Genomic DNA, 21,046 nt, shown 5'->3' with positions numbered 1-21,046 from the left:
TTGTGCAGCATATGCTTGAACGTCAAAACAGGTAGATTCATATATTTGTTATGTGTGCTGGTTCTAAGCACTAGGCCTAATAGTATGCGTAATAGTCATACGCATTATTACGCCTAGCTGTACGCGCTGACATAACAACTATACAACAAGTAGATGGCCCCTTGGGTCGTCTACTGTTGAGTAGATGGCCCCTTGGGTCGTCTACTGTAGAATAGATGGCCCCTTGGGTCGTCTACTGTAGAGCAGATGGTCCCTTAGGTCGTCTACTGTAGAGTAGATGGTCCCTTGGGTTGTCTACTGTAGAGTAGATGGCCCCTTGGGTCGTCTACTGTAGAGTAGATGGTCCCTTGGATCGTCTACTGTAGAATAGATGGCCTCTTGGGTCGTCTACTGTAGAATAGATGGCCCCTTGGGTCGTCTACGTAGAGTATATTGCCACTTGAATCGTCTACTGTAGAATAGATGGCTCCTTGGGTCGTCTACTGTAGAGTAGATGGCCCCTTGGGTCGTCTACTGTAGAGTAGATAGCTCGTGGGTCGTCTACTGTAGAGTAAGTTGCCACTTGGATCGTCTACTGTAGAGTAGATGGTCTCTTGGGACTTCTACTGTAGAGTAGATGGCTCTTGGGTCGTCTACTGAAGAGTAGATGGGCCCTTGGGTCATCTACGGTAGAGTAGATGGCCCCTTGGGCCGTCTACGGTAGAGTAGATGGCCCCTTGGGCCGTCTACGGTAGAGTAGATGGCCCCTTGGGCCGTCTACGGTAGAGTAGATGGCCCCTTGGGTCGTCTACGGTAGAGTAGACGGCTCCTTATGTCACATACTGAAGATTAGATGACGCCTTGGCCCCTTGGGCCGTCTACTGTAGAGTACATGGCACCTTGGGTCGTCTGCTGTAGAGTAGATGGCCCCCTGCTTCGTCTACTGTAGAATATATGGCCCCCTGCTTCGTCTACTGTAGAATAGATGGCCCCCTGTTTCGTCTACTGTAGCGTAGATGATCCCTTGGGTCGCTTGCGTTGTCCACTGTATAGTGAATGGCCGTTTGGTTGTCTTCTGTAGAGTAGATGGCCCCTTGTGTCGTGTATTGCAGAGAAAATGCCTCCGTGCTTCGTCTACTGTAGAGTAGTTTGTCCTTTGGATCATTTACTGTGGATTAGATGATCGCTTGAGTTGTCTGCTGGGGAGTAAATAGCCCATTGGGCTCCATTTGGTTGACGTTTGATTCCCACTCCTCCTCTTGTTGGGAATCACTACTAGCCCATCCGGAAATATGGTCCATAGTATTTCAACACACCGTTTCCCTTACTTTACACCAACTCCTTAGGACAACAAACAAAATTCCTGTACAAATCCCCCGTGGCTTGTTTGCCAAATGTCATGAAATGTTACGAATATTAATCTGTGGTTAACGTTAATGGCAGCCATCAGTTATTCGGAGAACTTAACAACATAATGAACACTCGGCAACTGACATTACTCTTTGTGAAACAGCTCCAGTGGCCGCCGCCAGTTTTACACTCAACATGGGATCCCAAATTTCTTTTGAATTATATTTTTCCCATAACTTCAAGGATGGATTCACAAGAGATAAATTGGTTTATATGGGAACGTTTATCGTCACGGGAAAGTGCAGATCTCCAACAGTTTATGGTAACCATTCACAGCAGTAATTTAATTAATGACCGTCCACGATAAGGTCCTTAAGTGGCGACACTTTTATTTGAATTTGGTCATTTTGGTCTCGAGAATTCAGGATTTCAAGAAACCCCTGCAAATTCTTCAAGATTTGAATAGACGAAATTTCCACAATACATATCTCTATGTGGGCTACAGAAACGGCTCTTCCGACCTGTACGGCCTGACTAGTTTTCCACAATTCACGGTGGAATTGCGTACCGATTTAATTAGTTAGTCCATATTTACATTAGGCAACATTCCTTGCGGTAATTGTCAGTTTGTCGATGAGAGAGGGTGCTGAGAGGCAAAGGGTTACCATATGCCTCACCTCTCTCTCCTTCAAACTGACAATTGCCGCAAGGAAAATTGCCTAGTATAAATATGGACTTTCATAGAGGTTCTATGTCAAAATATATGTATGGTGGTTGGGACTGCATGGATTACAAATATTTGACACCTCTGCGTCAGAATGTGTCGTTTGTGTTCCGCTATCGTGATCGCCATGGCAAGCTGGCGTGGAAAGGCAGTTCGTATGTAATGATGGAATTGTTTATGAAATATGTCAATGCCTCTATTGAGGAATATGAAATGCCCAAAGATTCGCTGGAAGGTGAGATCATTGATATGCGTGCTGCCCACTCATATGCCCTTTTTACCTCGGATGATTATGTGGAAATCAGTTATCTCATAATGGTGGTCCGATGGTATTTAATGGTACCCGTATGGAACACCGTGTCGACTTTCTATTACTTTTTAAAACCCTTCGATAAGGTGGTGTGGTATGCTGTGTCATTGACCTTCTGGATGCTCTCCTTTGCAGATTGCCTTTGGATATGGGTCCATAGTAGAATCAATTCACGTGGTCTTGAATCGGAACATCACATTCTAATGTGGCATCTGAAAGATAGTTTTATGGAGAACTTTTGCTACATCCTTAACTTAGCCGCCATCAGGATAATACGAAATCCTCCAATTATGCGTTTTCTGTCCTATGCCACAGTGTGGTTCCATGGTTTCTTTTTAACAGCCAACAACACTTCTCTGCTGGGTTGTATTTTAACAGTGACTCTGTTTCGCGAACAGATCAAAAACATGGAAGAACTGATAAAGGTAAATCTGTCGGTGATGATAATCTATTATGAGTATGAGTTCCTTGTAAAAGGTGACCTCAAGTTGCCTTTGGAATTCTTGAATTTATTAACCCTGGTAGACACGGCCACATTCAACCAACATCAAATATCGTTGAACAAATCCTATGCCTACTTCGTGACAGATGACAGATGGCGTCTACTCAACATTCAACAAAACGATCTCAAATATGGCCTCTTCAAGCTGACTGATTTTTGTTTTGCCTCCAACTATGGGTGTTTTCCCATGGAACCAGATTCTCCGCTCAAACGTTCGTTGGAATACTTTATGCTTAACATCCGCTCACCAGGCCTACTGATGCATTATGAAAATATGGCCTTTGATAATGGCCTGCAAGCGTATGAACAGATGTTTCATCTGCTACTTACAGCAAATTCGGTTGGAAAATGTAGGTACATGCGAGAAAAGCGCGTTCAAAGTTGATTTGTTACTTACAAAACGCAATAAATTTTTCTTTCCAACACTCATATCTAAGTCAATTTTGTTCCGACCGAAATGCCACAACCCTCACACTGTCTTAGAATTTCATAAAAGTTTGGAAGAACTATTACAATGTTCAAATTTCACAACAACTCGGGTACTCCCTTCAAGAGTTGTCCTGCGCAATAGCCACTTTAGTTGATGGTCGTAGGTTTTTTTACAGTTTTAGGGTAATTATCGGAGGAAGTATTGACCATACCACCGTAATTAGATACATGTACACATTTTAAGAAAATACGAGAGCTGTCCCTCAACTGCACGAACCTGATCTATGCCTTGAAGAAATATTACGATATATATAACTTCTTTCGAGAGTTGTATTGCGCATTTTTGTGAGCGTGGTACTCAAAGGATAGGCCGATATGGTCGAAACGGATTAGACGAAACACACTTGGGATCCAAAACCATTATTCCGATAAGGCCCATTTTAACGTATAAAATCCAAAGGCTGAGGATATAAAAATATGCCCATTGGAATCTCATTTCATGTATGATAATATAGATAATGGCCTTAAAAAACCCACATGGGCTTAGGATCAAGGTCTATCCATTCCATCTGGTACCTACCCACCCCACTTATATAGTTAAGTGGGAAGTACTTGTGGTACCATGAGATAATCTTATTGTAGAGTAGATGGCTCTTGGGTAGTCTATTGTAGGGTAGATGGCCCCTTGGGTCGTCTACTGTAGAGTAGATGGCTCTTGGGTCGTCTATTGTATAGTAGATGGCCCCTTATGCCGTCTGCTGTAGAGTAGATTGCCACTTGGATCGTCTACTGTGGAGTAGATGGTCTCTTGGGTCGTCTACTGTAGAGTAGATGGAACCTTGGTTCGTATACTGAAGAGTAGGTGGCCCCTTGGGTCGTCTACGATAGAGTAGACGGTACCTTATGTCGGCTACGGTAGAGTAGTCGGCTCCTTATGTCACCTACTGATGATTAGATGACCCATTGGGTCGTCTACGGTAGAGTAGATGGTTTCTTGGATCGTCTACGGTAGAGTAAATGGCCCCTTGGGTCGTCTACGGTAGAGTAGATGGCCCCTCGGGTCGTCTACGATAGAGTAGATTGCCACTTGGATCTTCTACTGTGGAGTATATGGTCTCTTGGGACTTCTACTGTGGAGTAGATGGTCTCTTGGCACTTTTACTGCAGAGTAGATGGCTCTTGGGTCGTCTACTTTAGATTAGATGGCTCTTTAGAGTAGACGGCCTCTACTTTAGAGTAGACGGCCCTTGGTTCGTCTACTGTAGAGTAGATGGAGCCTTTGTTCGTTTACTGAAGAGTAGATGGCCCCTTGGGTCGTTCGTTCTTAATGGAACGTCATCCCTTAGAGAACCCTTTGGACTTCCAAGAGAAAACTCAATGGTCTTTTAAATAAAAGAAGACTTTGAGACTCTTAGAAGACTCGTTTGTTGTCATTAAAAATGCCCTCATGTCATGAGAGCACCTTCTAGTCTTCTTGGTGGTTTTCTAAAAGAAAACATTCTAGACTTCCCTGAGAAGATCTTGTGGTCCCTATTATAACAGCCTCTGTTTTCCATGAAATATATGCACGTCAGAAATTCTGAGAGAGGACCATCTGATCTATTAACGAAAAAACTGTAGATCTATTGGCATTTTGGTATTTTTCAAGAAGGCTCCTAGTCTTCTGGTAAACTCTAGTCTTCTCTGAGAAGGTCCGATAAAAAAAGCCAACAAATATTAACAACAAAGGAAACTTTTGGGCCTTAAAATTTCCCCAAAGCCCTATATCCACCATCCAAAATAGACTTTTTGTTAAAAATAAGGAAATGTGAATTTATTAAAGACCACTCATTCTGATCCTTCCTCTAAATTTTTTGCCTTTTACGCAGAAGTTCTTAAGGACCAAAGTTCGTGAGGCCATTATTACAAAGTAAATTTTTGAGCCTTAAAACTTTTCAAAAAGAGAACAACTCAAACGGGCTTTCCGTATAAAAAGGAAATCGGATTTTATTAAGGACCACTCTTTCTGATTCTCCCACCAAAATGTTTGCCCTTTTGTGCAGATTAAGGCCAGGTCTTAAATGTATAATAATATAATTGTTCCACAGAAGGGATATGAGAAAGAGATACTTCTCTCATATCAATAACTGCACCCCGATTCATATTAGCCTAATTATATGGGACCTATTCTGTATCGTCGAGTCCGAACGGCGCGTCTTTAGACATCACTTGTAGAGAAGTTTTACTTGGCTGAAATACTCAGGAAATGTCGCCATTATTATTTTGCTACCCTGCCCCTGGAGGGTATTAAACGTATAACTTATGTGGGATTTACAACTGTCCTATCAGATAATATTTATCTTCAAAAGAAACTTATATCTGCATATAAATTTAGGGGTCGATTATGGATAGCAACCCAAGTCCAGTTGCGTTGCCGACAACAAATTTAATAAGAGAAATCTCCAATTCCGCATTGGAATTCATATTTTTTTACAATTAAATTAATAGCCAAAAGTTCAAAATACTGGTATTGAATGAATTTGGCAAAACTTTCGGTCGTTTCAATTATTTTAATTGTATGATTTTCCGTTCTGGCAACGCAACTACAGTTGAGTTGGTATTCTTAATCGACCCCTTAAGATATACGTATGAAAGTACTTTCCATATTTAACATAAATTCTACTTTAATGCTCGATTCCAAAATTTTTCAGCCATTTTATTCTAAAAAGTTAAATATTTGCATCGATTCTTTAGAAGTTTCTGCTCGCATAAACAAGCAAATCTGTGCATTGTTGTAAGACATTGAACTGTTCACCGATTTGCAGAATTTGTTTGTTGTTCTTGTAAAAATTTTAATGTTAAAAAAGTAGATTGTTTGGGTAGAAGCGTTTGTTATCGATGGCATAAAAGGTAAGTATTTGTATTTTCTTAAAAAACCATTTACTTTTCTTGTTTTGGGCCTTGTTGAAACAGGTTAGACGTTCTTTTTTGTATTTTACATTTTAAGAAAAAGTTCAAATTCTGCTGGCCTGTTTCTCTAAGACGATTCGAATTCAAATTTACAGGAAATATTTGTTTGTTGAAAATAAAAACAATTCAAATATTTTTCAAAAAAAAAACCCGAAGTTTGGTAGTAGTTCGAACGAATTTTTATTCGAATCATCTTAGTGAAGCAGACCATTCAAATTTCAAAATATTTTAATTCCTTCTTTCAAATAGTATATTAAATTCAATCATTTGATAACTGCTGTAAAATTTAATAAATCCCACACCCACAATCCTATTAATTAAAATCTTAATACTAAAGTTCAATCCTTGAAAATAAACTATTCAATTCTGTAAATATTTAAAATCATTTTAAAACGTATAATTAATTACATTTATCGTACATCACCTGATTTATGAATTAATGTTTATCATACGCACCTCAATCAATCAATCTCTTTAATTAATAAATCAAGAATTTCCTTAGTTTCATTTGCATCATAACTCAAATTTCCTTGAGATCCTTGGCATTATTCAATTCAATTTAGTAGAAGTTTGCATTGTTGGTAAATTGATTCATTATTCTCACCTCACAAAACATGAAATTAATATTTCATTGTCAAAGAAGAAATATCTATATACAGACTGAGCTACCACAATGGTGGTAATTACGGATTATTTAACTTTTGCATAATATTTGCAATGGTAGAAAATGAAAAATTGATAAATGTTAGACAAAAATGCAATAACACAATTAACAAATACAAAAGTTATATACATCTACAACTGTACGAGTACGTATATAGAATGGCAAATAAAATTGTCAAATGACACAATTTCCATGAAGATTTTGGAAAATATATTTGTGTAATAAAGGGAAAAATAAATTTTTAAAGTTTCACTGAGATGAAATTGTTTGCATGGGGTCGATTCCCAGGCAAGACAATGCCAAAGATTTTTCACTGGTGGCAAAAAACCTCTCAGCGAAATGTTGGCTTACATTTCCCGAGTTTTTTTTCAGCCATGCATTTTTTATGAATTATCGAGGGTTCGACTTAGTAGGATTAAAATACGAAGAAAACAAGTTCAAGGGACCAATAGTCTATTACGAATTATCAAGATTTTCGGTTTATTGTTGTAGGAATTATAGCGTTTCTACAGTGTTTGCATCTCAGTGCATTTATAATTCAAATTGAATTCCCTACGCTCTCTCCTTCTCTTGTGCAATTTACTTAATAACGAATGATTAATAATGTTACTCATACATCACAATGGACACCTAGATTTAATGAAAATGAATTAAAGTATAAAGAAGTTATTTCATGGAAATGGTTTAAATACATGAAGATGCATTCTCGAAATAAAATTGTGCAACAATTTGGTAGCATCTGATATTCCCATTTAAATAAACCAGAAATCACATTTAAGTATACATAACTAAATGTTTATATTTGTATACAATCTTTTGACAATTTCATTTGTATTCTCCGTATTATATACTCGTACATGAGTCTTCTTAAAAGGCTTGCACACAAATATAGAGATTTATTGATTGATTTGCTAAGCAGATTAAATTTCCATATTATCTGTCTTTCCACAATTGAAATGCAAGAGAGACAAAAATCTGAAATTTGTTTTCTTTTCCAAAGAAAAACAGACAAATATACAGACACTTGCCGAACAGAAAAATGCAGTTTCATTGTTCAAAGGAGAAAATTTTTACAAAATGAAAAGTAATGCGAAATATTTTCAAGAATTTAAAGATTATATTAAAAATAATTTTGCTTGGTGCAATGGAAACACAGGCGCCAAAAATTCTGAGATTTAGGAAAATATTTGATTTATTTGAGATGATGGGATGGGATGACACTGTGGTGATTCCCAGGTCAGGCAACATCCAATTTTCAACAGTGGCTAAAATACGTCTCAGTGTTTTCTGAGTATTTCAGCCATGAAAAACTCCTAATACACACCGCACAGTGGTTCAAAATCGTTTTTCCTGGTCAAAACTCCGTAACTTTTGAACGGATAGTGATATTTTATTTACTTTTTTTTTATCGATAGATAAAAAATCAGCATTCAGATGAATTGAAAACATTTAAATTCGGCCGAGGAGTTCAAAGTTAAAATTTTGAGTTTGATAAAAAGGGTAAAACACCAATACCAATTATAAAAAAAAATTAAAAAATATGCACGGTGCTCTTGAAGCAACTTTAAATGGAACGTGCTTACACCTGGGAAGTGCCATAGGGGGTTTTTACACTCTCCCGGCTGTTTGCCCAAGAAGTATGGACTTGCCCCTAAAAAACTTTTACCATCGTAATTGAGGCAGCGAATGCAACTTGCTTCAAAAAAAATCAAAGTGATTCGATATCAGGTCTTAAAGTGAACTTATCCGAAATTTTGTGTGGGAGGTACCGGATGGAGTGGACAAATATAGTCCATATTTGAACCTGATCTATATCTGGTAGATATATTAGGATGTGTAAAGTATAGACCAATTCGGCCACTCCCTTCAAGAGTTACCGTACCCGGGAGGTACCTGAAGGAGAGGACCGATGTAGCTCATCTTCGAACTTAAACTAAGTTTGGGCAAAATATTACAAAAGCCAAAATTTGAACCGAATCGGTTCATCCGTTCGAGAGTTATCGTGCGCTCCAGCCAGCAAGACAGACAGACGGACGGACATGGCTAGATCGACTCCAAATTGTCTGAAACACATTCCGTCCAAACATACTTGGGGTCTAAAACCATTATTTCGATGAGGCACATTTTCATCACATCAAAGTGTATATACCCTCCTTAGCCTAAAGGCTGAGGGTATAAAAATCGCCGGAGCGCTATTTAAATAAATCGCGTTTCAAGTTGACATGTTTAGGAGTTTTTTAGGTTTTCACGATTTTGCTTGGAAACTGCAAGTCCTATCGAAATGGACTAAAGAAAATATTGCAGCTATGAAAATTCTCTACATGATTAATTTTGATGATAATTTCGTAGGTTTTACCTTTATTGATTGATTGGGATAATGTATTGACTGTATCGCTTCCTTATAAAACTATGTCATACATGGTGCGCCATAACTAACTTTAAGTGAAACCCACTTACACCTGGGAAGTTTTTGCAGATTCTTAAACAGCAATGTTCATAGGTGAGCAAAATCCAAAAATAACAAAAAAATTTGCTGGAGTGTTTTTTTAAAATAATCGCGGTCAAAATTCACATTTTTGGGTTTATTTTAGGTTTTCGCGATTTTGCTTGGAAACCGCAAGTCCTATCGAAATGGGGCTAAAGAAAATGTTGTAGCTGTGAAAATTCTGTACAAGACTGACTGATAGATGTTTGCCTACGTTTTACCATTTTTGAGACAAAGAGGTGGAGATCAAACTTTCAGTTTTTTTCTTAGGTCTTCAGGATTTAGCATGGAAACCGCAAGTCCTATCGAAACGGGACTAATATGTGGTAGCTGTGAAAATTCTCTACAAGATTGGCTTTCGCAATTTTTTCCTAGGTTGTACCATTTTCGAGATATATAAGTTTAAGTTGTGAAATTTTAGTCATGACATTGTTTTATAAGGAGACGATACAGTCAATGCATTGTCCCAATTTGAACTTCTATATCTCAATAACGGTAAAACCTACGAAATTATCATAAAGGTTAATCATGTAGAGAATTTTCATAGCTGCAACATTATTTTTAATATTGTTTCGATAGGACTTGCAGTTTCCAAGCAAAATCGTGAAAACCTAAAAAATCCCTAAAAATGTCAACTTGAATCGGGATTTATTTAAAAAGCGCTCCGGCAATTTTTTTTTGTTTCTTGATTTTTCTCATCTATGAACATTGTAGTTTCAGAATCCGCAAAAACTTTCTAGGTGTAAACATCTTCCATTTAAAATTGTTTCAAGAGCACCGTGTGTATTACACACACCATCTTAATAACCCAATAAGAACAAAGAACTTCCCACCTGAATCACAAATATGTTCTGAGCACTAAACAGTATTTCTACAAGTAAAACAGGATAAGTCATTCTTGCCGACTGATATATATCCTCAGCTCACGCTTCATGTTAGAGTCCCAATTATTCCTCTGCGATGTACCCAAAAAAAAAAACTTTAATATAAATTGGATTAAAATAAAGTTTTTTCGCCAGTAAAATTACTTTACGAGTTTTCAAAGAAATTGGAAATGTGCACACCTGTATTCCCGGGTTCGACTCCAAGGCCAGACAACTTCATATTTGCAACCGTGACAAAAACACCCCTCTGCTTAATGTTGGCGACATATAAAACTTTGCTACAAGCGGCGTCTTAGGGCACGCTGTTCGGGCTCGGCTATATAAGTAGGTTCCATTCCTGTGCAATCAATCGGGGTGCACTCATTGATATGAGAGAAGTTTCCCTTGTCGCTTCTGTGGTGTTTATGAGAACATATCACTCATTTAATCAAAGAGTGTCACATCTCAAAAAATCAAGTTTCGAGAAAAACGCGGTTTACGTTGCGATTGACAGTTGCCTTTTCCAACTTAAAAAGGTTATTACAAAAAAAAAAAAAAAAAAACACTTGGACCATCTTTTGTTAAGAACTAGCCAGATATCAGTGCTAAATTTCTGTGCAAGATCAAGCATGATTTGAAGTGCTTAATAAACTCAAAAAACTTGTTTTGTTGATTTATGCCAAACTCCTAGAAAATAAGCTTAAACTCGTTAAGTTTTTGAGATACAGTGTCGGCCTAAACTAAGGCACACCCTCAGTAAATTTTTTTAAAATGATAATTTTTTAGAAAGCAACGATTTTTTACAGGGGTCGCGAAAATTATTTGCTGAAAAAATCTCAAAACTATCCCAGAGCTGGTCTTTACATGCACTTGTAAAAAGTACACACAGGCGCGGACCCATATAACCCATACTCGAGCTTGATCTATCTTTCGATGATATATTAAGATGTGGAAGGTTTCGACCATATCGGTTTCTCCCTTCGAAATTGATCGTGCGCACCAATGTTGATCCGTTCGAAAGTTATCGAACACACTAGTCAGATTGGCAGACATGTATGCTCCCATACATATCCCCGAAGGGACACAGGAAACTTATCTCATATCAATGAGTACAGGCCGATTCATATTAACCCAATGATATGGGACCTACATTTTATCGTCGCGTCCGAACGGTGTCAATTAGACACCATTTATAGAAAAGTTTTACATGGCAGGAATACTCAGAAAATATCGCCTACATTACGCCTAGGGGTATTTTGCCACCGTTGAAAAGTAGAATGGTTTTTTCCCAGCAAGGGAATCGAACTCGGGCACCATTGCGTTACGGAATACTTTAATACGATTAAAAATGTGCCTCATCAAAATAATCGTTTTATGCTCCAACTATGTTTGGAAGAAATTCGACAATTTGGAGTCGATTTAGCCCTCTTCGCCCTTTTGTTTAGCTGGGGCACGCGATGACTCTCGAACGAACCAACGGATTTGATTCAAACTTTGCACTTCGCAAATTTTTAATTCGATAAAGTTCGAAGATGGGCCATATTGACCCACTCCTTCAGCTAAAATGTTACGTATAATAACCCTGTAAGAGAGTAACCGATTTGGTCCAAAATTTTCTTTCAGAAATAGATCAGGTCCGTATATGGACTACATCGGTAACTGCTAATATTCTTCCCTGATATATAGGTCCCCTACTTCAGGTAGCTCCAGCATAAAATTTCAAACATTTTCGGCGAAGTGGAATCTAAGAACATCTATGCTATTGAACCGTGTTACAATTTTTTTTCGGGGCAAGTCAATGCTTCCTGATTAGATTATGGTCAAACTCTCATAAAGCCGTACCGGTACCATCTAAAATGAAGAATTACCACGATAATTAACGAATTGAATACCAGATTTGGCTGAAACGTTACATATCGAAAAATTTCTTCCAAACGTACAACAAATTCCCAAAAAGTTTATAAGGGAATACATCTTGGCGATCTCCCTCCCGAAACTTCAAAAATTACGTGCAGTTTAAGGGCTGTTCGAAATGATTACCGAAGGTAATTCTGTGGTGTGTTTCGCGGGACAGTCAATGCTTCCATAATGGTCCAAAATTTCTCAAAAATTGTGCGTTGACCAACATGGTTGGTGGTCGCAATAATAGGAAGGAGTGACTGACATTGGTCTAATTTTTTCACGTCGTGGTATTTGTCTGAAACTTACACAAGGTACGCCTTAACTAAATTTAAATGAAAGGTGCTTACACCTGGGAAAATTTTGCGGATTCTGAAACTACAATGTTCATAGATGAGAAAAATCAAAAAACAAAAAAATCGCCGGAGGGATTTTCAAATAAATCGCGGTCAAAGTTCACATTTTTAGGGTTTTTTTAGGTTTTCACGATTTTGATTGGAAACCACGAGCCGTATCGTAATGGGACTAAAGAAAATGTTGTAGCAGTAAAAATTCACTACAAGATTGACCTTTATGATATTGAAGTTCAAATTGGCGCAATGGACTGTCTACATGACCTGCGCCTTAACTAATATTAAGTGAAAACATCTTACATCTGGGATGTTTTTGTTGATTCTGAAACACTAACAAAAAACCTAAAAATGTAACCTGAGCTTCTTTATCTCAAAAATGATACAAACTGGCAACAAATCAAACAAAACTTCCCATTTAAATCTAGTTCTAGAAAAGTATCCAACAACCAGTTTAAGGTTTGTACGAAAGTTGTTTTGAAATTTGCATGTGATTCGGATTATAACCATATGATTTTGTTCGTGGGCAAGTCCCCAAAATGACCCAGAACCATCTAAAATTGCTCCTCAACAAATGCTTTTAATACAGTTTAACCATCTACTAGCATCGAGTTGAAACTTTGCGGTGATTTTTTCGACGTGGACTGTGAAAAAATTAGCTCCACAAAGGACCACAATATAGTCGAAATCGCTTATAACGACATATCGGTTATAACGACGAAAATCAAAACTCTTATTAATTTCACGATTAACAAGTGGGAATGTACAGGTAATTCATTTAGAGGTAGTTTACACTATCTATCAATGTCATATGACACGAAATAAAAACATTCCATATCTACCCACGCAGGCAATGTGGAGACCTAATTTTATTACTTAAGGAAAATCCCCAATATTGCACATATTAGCGACTATATAATGATGGAAAATTTCATGTCATAAGACATTTACATATAGTGTAAACTACCCCTTATCTGTAATAGATTTTACAGTATAGTACAATACCGTACGTATGGATTACGTCGTCACTCATACCATATTAATATTAATATAATTAGGCCCATTATTACATCCTTTCTGTAGTTAAATTTTGGCCGGTATCGGACAGATAACCCATTTTTTGTTCTTACATGTTTCCTTTAATAATAAGTGTCAGATAAATTAAAAGGAACTTTGTGTTCCTTTTAGAACTTAAACTGCGCCCGAGAGTATGCTGCACCAAAAGCAAGAAAAAATTGTCAGCAAATTCAAATCAACCAATCAGATTTGAGTAAATTTTATGTATACAGATTTTTTTGTTTGATATTGCCATATTTTTAAAAAATTTAACATTTATATTAAATGGAAGATGTAATAACAAATCCGAGGTAATGCGAACTTTATTCTTTAATTTTCTTAAAGTAAGGTATAACTAAAATGGACTTTAAAGACAAGATGTAAGAACGGGCCTTAGAATATTTAAAATAAAGGTCGAAATAAATAATAAAAAAAACGTAAAATAAAAAGTTTACTTAATTTTTTATTTCTTTTATTTAAAAAAATAGAAATAAAGTGGGAAATAGAAAATAGTAATTTAATTAAAATTTATAAATAGTAAATAATGTCGACTAATATTTGTAATAGTATTTTAAAAATAAGTGGTAATATTTTGTTTCTTTGCAAAATTTTTTTAGTCAAAAACGAACTGATATTGAAAACTTACCAAAGGCAAGATGATACGCTTGACACTGTGCTTTCAAACTATCTCGATACCGCTCAAATGTGCAGCGAATTTCTTAAGAATATTGCAATTTTCTTTATAACGTATAAGTAATGACGTTACTCATACTACATGTGGCACCATTGGAAGCAAAATTAATTGAACCTGTCACAATAAATTGACAGAAAAGCCCAATTAAATCAATTGTCCAACAGTCATGTGTAGTGATTGCCATCGCAAAGACACTATTATAGCGAATTAATAAAGGGGAATATCTTTTGCCAAACTGATGTCATTTTTAGTCCTCTTTTAAGCTGCATCAAAAGAGTTCATCTTTGCAGTTTATTAATGCTTTTAACTTCATCAAAATCGTTCTGTACAGTACAATACCGTACGTATAAGTTACGTCGTCATTCATACCACACATGACACTCCACTTAAAACAATTAAAATTTAATTTTTATATTTTTTTATTTTCTTTTTTAATACAAATCAAACTAAATATCCAACTTTTTGTATAAATGCGCTTATATCACATTGCATTTTAGCCTCAAGCAAAAACTAGATATGCAAATACAATCAATTGAATTGGATTCTAGCTATGCCATGTCTGTATTGTTTTGGCTTTTTGTTCCAATCTATCAACAATATAATATATATAATAGTTATTCAATATGCTTATGGGATTTATTGTTATGTAGGAGAAAAAATGCAAATATAATTCTACTCTCATTTAGATTGACAATTTTCCCAAAAAAAGAGAAGAAAACAACAAAAAACCAACCAAGCCACACAAATAATGCAAAGACACGCAAAAAATTGTCTGGCAACAAAATGAACAATTGGTAAAAAAAATATAAAAAATGTTTAACAATAAAAGATAAATGTATTCAATTTTAAAAAATGTATTTCAATATTTGTTGTTGTTGATTTGAAAAAAAAAATGAAAAATTCATTACATTGCTCTTTTGTTCTTCCTTGGATTTCTATTCTATTGTAATATTTAATTTCATTCTCTTTTGTTTCTTATTTAAATGCTATGTTAAGGGACCAATGTTTTAGGTTATGTTTTTGGGTTTTCTTCTAATAGAAATGCAGCTGAGCTATTACAACTACTATGACAACAAACTAACAATTTACCCACCTTTGATCACAAGCCGAGAATTGGTAAGTAATCTGAACAAAAACAAACATATATAAATATTAACTAAAAAACAATATTCTTGTAAAAGGGATTTTTTGAAAAAACTAAAATTAAAATATAAAAATCTGAAATACAAAACATTTAAACAAATGACTAGATTCATTTCAATTTAACTAAAAACCAAACAACAAATTAAGCAAAATCCACAACAAGACAAATAACAAACAAATTTTAAGCGAAAGCCCCTCCCATCCATTTTTGAATATGTGTATGTAGGCCAAACCCTTGAGATTTTAGTTGGACACAGTTGCATGCATTTAAAACCAAATTCAAGCCTGTAGCCAAATCTATGCAAAAAAACCGAGAAAAATATATTCACACAACAACAAAAACTAAAATAAAATAAATGGGAATATTACAAAAAAATTATACACAGCTTCTAAGCAAATAAAAAAATAAAAAAAGAAATTTTAATTTAATTATAAAGCAATATTTAGGGAAATTTTTTAAAGAAAAAAAAAAACAAACTTAAGGTATAAGGAAATACACGTTAGAGGTCATACTACACCTCTACGACTACAAATAACACTGCACACCAACACAAATTATGTAATAAACAAATTCACCACCATCCTTACACAGTTTGTAGACTTTTGTTTCCAATATTTAATTTTTTAACTAAATTTAAAACAATAATAAACTGCAAGTAGATGTATTCCATAATATAGTATTGCATATATAATAAATTATACATATATAAAATTTAAATATATAGAAAATATTATAAATATATATAAATGAAAACAAATGATCCTAATGTCAATTTCAAGTTAAACTTAAAAACCATGAAACCAAACAAAAAATGGTAATGTTTTTACAAATTAGAGAAAAAAACAACAACAATACTTTATAGTTAATAAACAATAAAGAAAATAGAAACTAGTCAATTTAATTAAACATTTATAAATAGTAAGCAAATGTAGACAAATTGTTATATTAGTATTCTAAAAAATAAATAATAGTATTTTGTTCCTTTACGAAATTTCTATTTGATATTTTTTCCTATTTTGAGACACTTTTTTTAACCAAATTCGAATTGATATTGAAATTCTTCCAAAGAAAAAATGTTACGTTAGATACTCTGCTTTCAATCTGTATTTATCCTGCTCAAGTGTGCACCGAATTTCTTAAGAAATTTTGCAATTTTTCTTATAACGTATAGGGGTTATGGTACACCCAATGAAAGGGATGTGGTCAAATATTGAATTGATAGAAAATCCAAATGAAATCATTGGTATTTAAGAATATATTAAAAATTATCTTCATATTGCGCTCAATTGTGCAGCGGTTTCTTAAGAAAATTTGCAATTTTATTATAACGTATAAGTAGTGCCGTTACTCATACCACATATGGCACCACTAGACTCAATGAACGGAATGTGGTAGAATATTGAATTAATTGATAGAAAATCCCAATTAGAACGTTGGTATTTAACAAAATATCAGACCGCTTTTTCATCAGCGCTTACCCTCAGCCCGTGCTTTAGGCCTGGCGTATGTAAAATATCATATCAAGCATTTTTTGCTATTTATAATATTTTTTCCCAAAATATTGTCCAACTTACAGCTGATTCCAGATACCTTTCGTTGTCTGCTTCTTTTGTAGTCTATAGAAGACCTAAAGAAGTAACCTTAAAAGGCTTTCTGTTCTCTATAAAAGACTTCTTACGGTATTCCACTGTCTGCAGAAGACCTCTTGTGGCCCATGGCAGACTTCTGTTACCTATAGAAGACCTCAGGAGGTCTTCCGTTGCCCATAGAAGACTTCAAGAGGTATTCTGCTATATATATAAGATCTCAAGAGGGCTTTCCTGTTCTTAGAACACCCCAAGAGGTCTTCTGTGGTCTAAAGAAGATCTCAGGAAGTTATCTGTTGTCCATTGAACACATCAGGAGGTCTTCCGTTCTGTATGGAAGACATCAAGTGGTCTTCGGTTGTCTTGGAATTACCTCAATAGGTATTTTGTTCTCCATAGAAGACCTCAAGAAGTCTTCTGCTGTCCATTGAAGATCCCAAAAGGTCTTTCCTGGTCTTAGAACACCACAAGAGGTCTACTGTGGTATATAGAAGACCTCAAGAGTTTTTCTGTTGCCAATGGAACACATCAGGAGGTCTTCCGTTTGCGTATGGAAGACATCAAGTGGTCTTCGGTTGTCTTGGAATTACCTCAATATGTATTCTGTAGACTATAGAAGACCTCAATAGGTATTCTGTTCTCCATAGAAGACCTCAAGAGGTATTCTGTTGTCCACAGAAGATCCCAAGAGGTCTTTCCTGGTCTAAGAACACCACAAGAGGTCTTCTGTGGTCTATAGAAGACCTCAAAAGTTTTTCTGTTGCCAATGGAACACATCAGGAGGTCTTCCGTTGAGTATGGAAGACATCAAGTGATCTTCGGTTGTCTTGAAAATACCTCTAGATGTATTCTGTATACTATAGAAGAACTCAAGTAGTCTTTCCTGGTCTTAGAACACCACAAGACGTCTTCCGTGGACCCCAAGAGGTCCTCTGTTGCTCATGGAACACTTCAGCTATCTATGAAAGACCTCAAGGGTATACCATTGTCTTGCAAATACCTTAAGATGTATTCTGAAAACTAAAGAAGTCCTCAAGGGTATTCTGTTGTCCATAGAATACGTCAAGAGGTCAGTTTTTATCTATAGAAAACCTTAAGAACACCACAAGAGGTCTTGTGTTTTCTTCAAAAAGACTTCGTTTGTTTACAGAATACCTTAATAGACCTTCTGTTGTGTCCGGAAGACCTCAAGAGGTCTTCCGTCTTCGCAGAATACCCATAGAGGTTCTCTGGGTTCTCTACAAAAGACCTCGAAAAGTCGTCTACTGTTTATAGAAGACCTGAAGAGGTATTCTGTTGTCCCTGGAAGTCATCAAGATCTCATATGTTCTCTACAGAAGATCTCAAGCGGTCACCCGTTCTCTACAGAAGACCTCAAAGGTCTTCGATGTCCATAGAGTACCTCAAGCTGTGCTCTGTTCTCTATATAATACCTCAATAAGCCTTTTGCTGTTATAAAACAAGACCTCTAGAGGTCTTCTGTCGTCTCTGGAAGACCTCAAAATGTCTTCTGTTTTCTATAGAAGACCTCACGAGGTCTTCTGTTGTCTATAGAACACATCAAGAGGTCTTCCTTTATCTATAGAAGTGCGGAAGAGTTCTTTTGCTGTCTATAGAAAAACTCAAAGAGTTATTTTGTTTTCTAAAGAACACACAAGGGTGGCCTCTGTTGTCTTACAAAAACCTCAAGTGGTCTTCTGTTTTCTATAAAGACTTCAAGGGGACTTCTGCTGTCTACGGAAACACTCAAGAGTCCTTCTGTTGTCTATAGAAGACTTCAAGAGGTCTTCTGTTGTCTATAGAAGACCTCAAGAGGTCTTCTGTTGTTTATAGAAGACCACAAAATGTCATCTGTTATCTATATAAGACCTCAAAAGACCTTAAGAGGTCTTCCGTTGTCAATAGAAGACCCCAAAATGTCATCTGTTGTCTATAGAAGACCTCAAGAAGTCCATTGTTGTCTATAGACGACCTCAAGAGGTCTTCTGTTGTCTATAGAAGACATCAAGAGGTTATCTGTTGTCTATAGAAGACCTCAAGAGATCTTCTGTTGTCTATAGAAGACTTCAAGAGGTCTTCTGTTGTCTATAGAAGACCTCAAGAGGTCTTCTGTTTTCTATATAAGACCTCAAAAGGTCTTCTGTTGTTTATAGAAGACCTCAAGTGGTCTTCTGTTGTCCATAGAAGACCTCAAGAGGTCTTCTGTTGTCTATAGAAGACCTCAAGAGGTCTTCTGTTGTCTATAGAAGACCTCAAGAGGTCTTCTGTTGTCTATATAAAACCACAGGAGGTCTTCTGTTGTCTATAGAAGGCCTCAGGAGATCCTCTGTTGTCTATAAAAGACCTCAAGATGTCTTCTGTTGTCTATAGAAAACCACAGGAGGTCTTCTGTTGTCTATAGAAGGCCTCAGGAGATCCTCTGTTGTCTATAGAAGACCTCAGGAGGTCTTCTGTTGTCTATAGAAGACCTCAGGAGGTCTTCTGTTGTCCATAGAAGACCTCAAGAGGTCTTCTGTTGTCTATAGAAGACCTCAAGAGGTCTTCTGTTGTCTATAGAAGACCTCAAGAGGTCTTCTGTTGTCTATAGAAGACCTCAAGAGGTCTTCTGTTGTCTATAGAAGACCTCAAGAGGTCTTCTGTTGTCTATAGAAGAATCAAGAGGTCTTCTGTTGTCTATAGAAGACCTCAAGAGGTCTTCTGTTGTCTATAGAAGACCTCAAGAGGTCTTCTGTTGTCTATAGAAGACCTCAAGAGGTCTTCTGTTGTCTATAGAAGAATCAAGAGGTCATCTGTTGCCTATAGAAGACCTCAGAAGGTATTCTGTTGTTTATGGAAGACCTTAAAAGATCTTCTGTGGTGTATAGCAGACCTCAAGAGGTCTTCTGTTGCCTACAGAAGACCTCAAGATGTCTTCTGTTGTCTATAGAAAACCACAGGAGGTCTTCTGTTGTCTATAGAAAACCTCAAGAGGTCTTCAGTTGTCTATAGAAGACATCAAGAAGTCATCTGTTGTCCATAGAAGACATCAAGAGGTCATCTGTTGTCTATAGAAGACCTCAAGAGGTTTTCTGTTGTCTATAGAAGACCTCAAGAGGTCTTCTGTTGTCTATAGAAGACCTCAGGAGATCCTCTGTTGTCTATAGAAGACCTCAGGAGGTCTTCTGTTGTCCATAGAAGACCTCAAGATGTCTTTTGTTGTTTATAGAAGACCTTAGAAGAAATTCTGTGGTGCATAGCAGACCTTAATAGGTTACCTGTTGTCTATAGAAGACATCAAGAGGTCATCTGTTGTCTATAGAAGACTTCAAGAGGTCTTCTGTTGTCTATAGAAGACATCAAGAGGTAGTGTGTTGTCTATAGAAGACCTCAAGAGGTCTTCTGTTGTCTATAAAAGACATCAAGAGGTCGTGTGTTGTCTATTGAAGACCTTAAGAGGTCATTTGTTGTCTATAGAAGACCTCAAGAGGTCTTCTGTTGTCTATAGCAGACCTCAAGAGGTCTTCTGCTGTCTATAGCAGACCTCAAGAGGTCTTCTGTTGTCTATAGAAGACCTCAAGAGGTCTTCTGTTGTCTATAGAAGACCTCAAGAGGTCTTCTGTTGTCTATAGAAGACCTCAAGAGGTCTTCTGTTGTCTATAGAAGACCTCAAGAGGTCTTCTGTTGTCTATAGAAGACCTCAAGAGGTCTTCTGTTGTCTATAGAAGACCTCAAGTGGTCTTCTGTTGTCTATAGAAGACATCAAGAGGTCTTCTGTTGTCTATAGAAGACCTCAGGAGGTTTCTGTGATAAATAGAAGACCTTAAGAGGTCTTTTGCTACATATGGAAAACCCTCAAGAGGTCTTCTGTTTTCTATAGAAGACCTGAAAGAGATTTCTGTTTTCCATAGATTACCTCAGTGGTCTTCAGTTGTCTTTAGAAGTCCTCAGAGGTATTTTGTTGTCAGTCTGGCTGACATCAACGGGTATTCCTTTGTCTATAGGAGACCTCTAGACCTCTTATGTTGTCTAGGGAATACCGTGGAGGTATTCTATTGTCTATAGAAGACCTCAAAAGAACTTCTA

The 21,046-nt window shown here is 36.5% G+C and overlaps 1 protein-coding gene across 1 annotated transcript; it reads left to right on the top strand.

The window, feature by feature from the left end:
- Positions 1–793: 793 nt before the first annotated feature.
- Positions 794–6,392, top strand: LOC141404723 (uncharacterized). The gene has a single exon (XM_073988377.1). The coding sequence runs from the start codon at positions 2,060–2,062 to the stop codon at positions 3,248–3,250; it is 1,191 nt and encodes a 396-aa protein (XP_073844478.1). The 5' UTR covers positions 794–2,059; the 3' UTR covers positions 3,251–6,392.
- The last annotated feature ends 14,654 nt before the right edge of the window (positions 6,393–21,046 follow it).

This window comes from Musca autumnalis, unplaced genomic scaffold (assembly GCF_047663935.1).
Source record: "Musca autumnalis isolate F117 unplaced genomic scaffold, ASM4766393v1 scaffold_5, whole genome shotgun sequence".
NCBI classification, from domain to species: domain Eukaryota; kingdom Metazoa; phylum Arthropoda; class Insecta; order Diptera; family Muscidae; genus Musca; species Musca autumnalis.
This window is presented reverse-complemented; position numbering and strand designations above follow the sequence as displayed.

What these genes read in the sequence shown, in the direction of transcription:
- LOC141404723 (XM_073988377.1), top strand. Translation starts at nt 2,060, where the DNA reads ATGGACTTTCATAGAGGTTCTATGTCAAAATATATGTATGGTGGTTGG.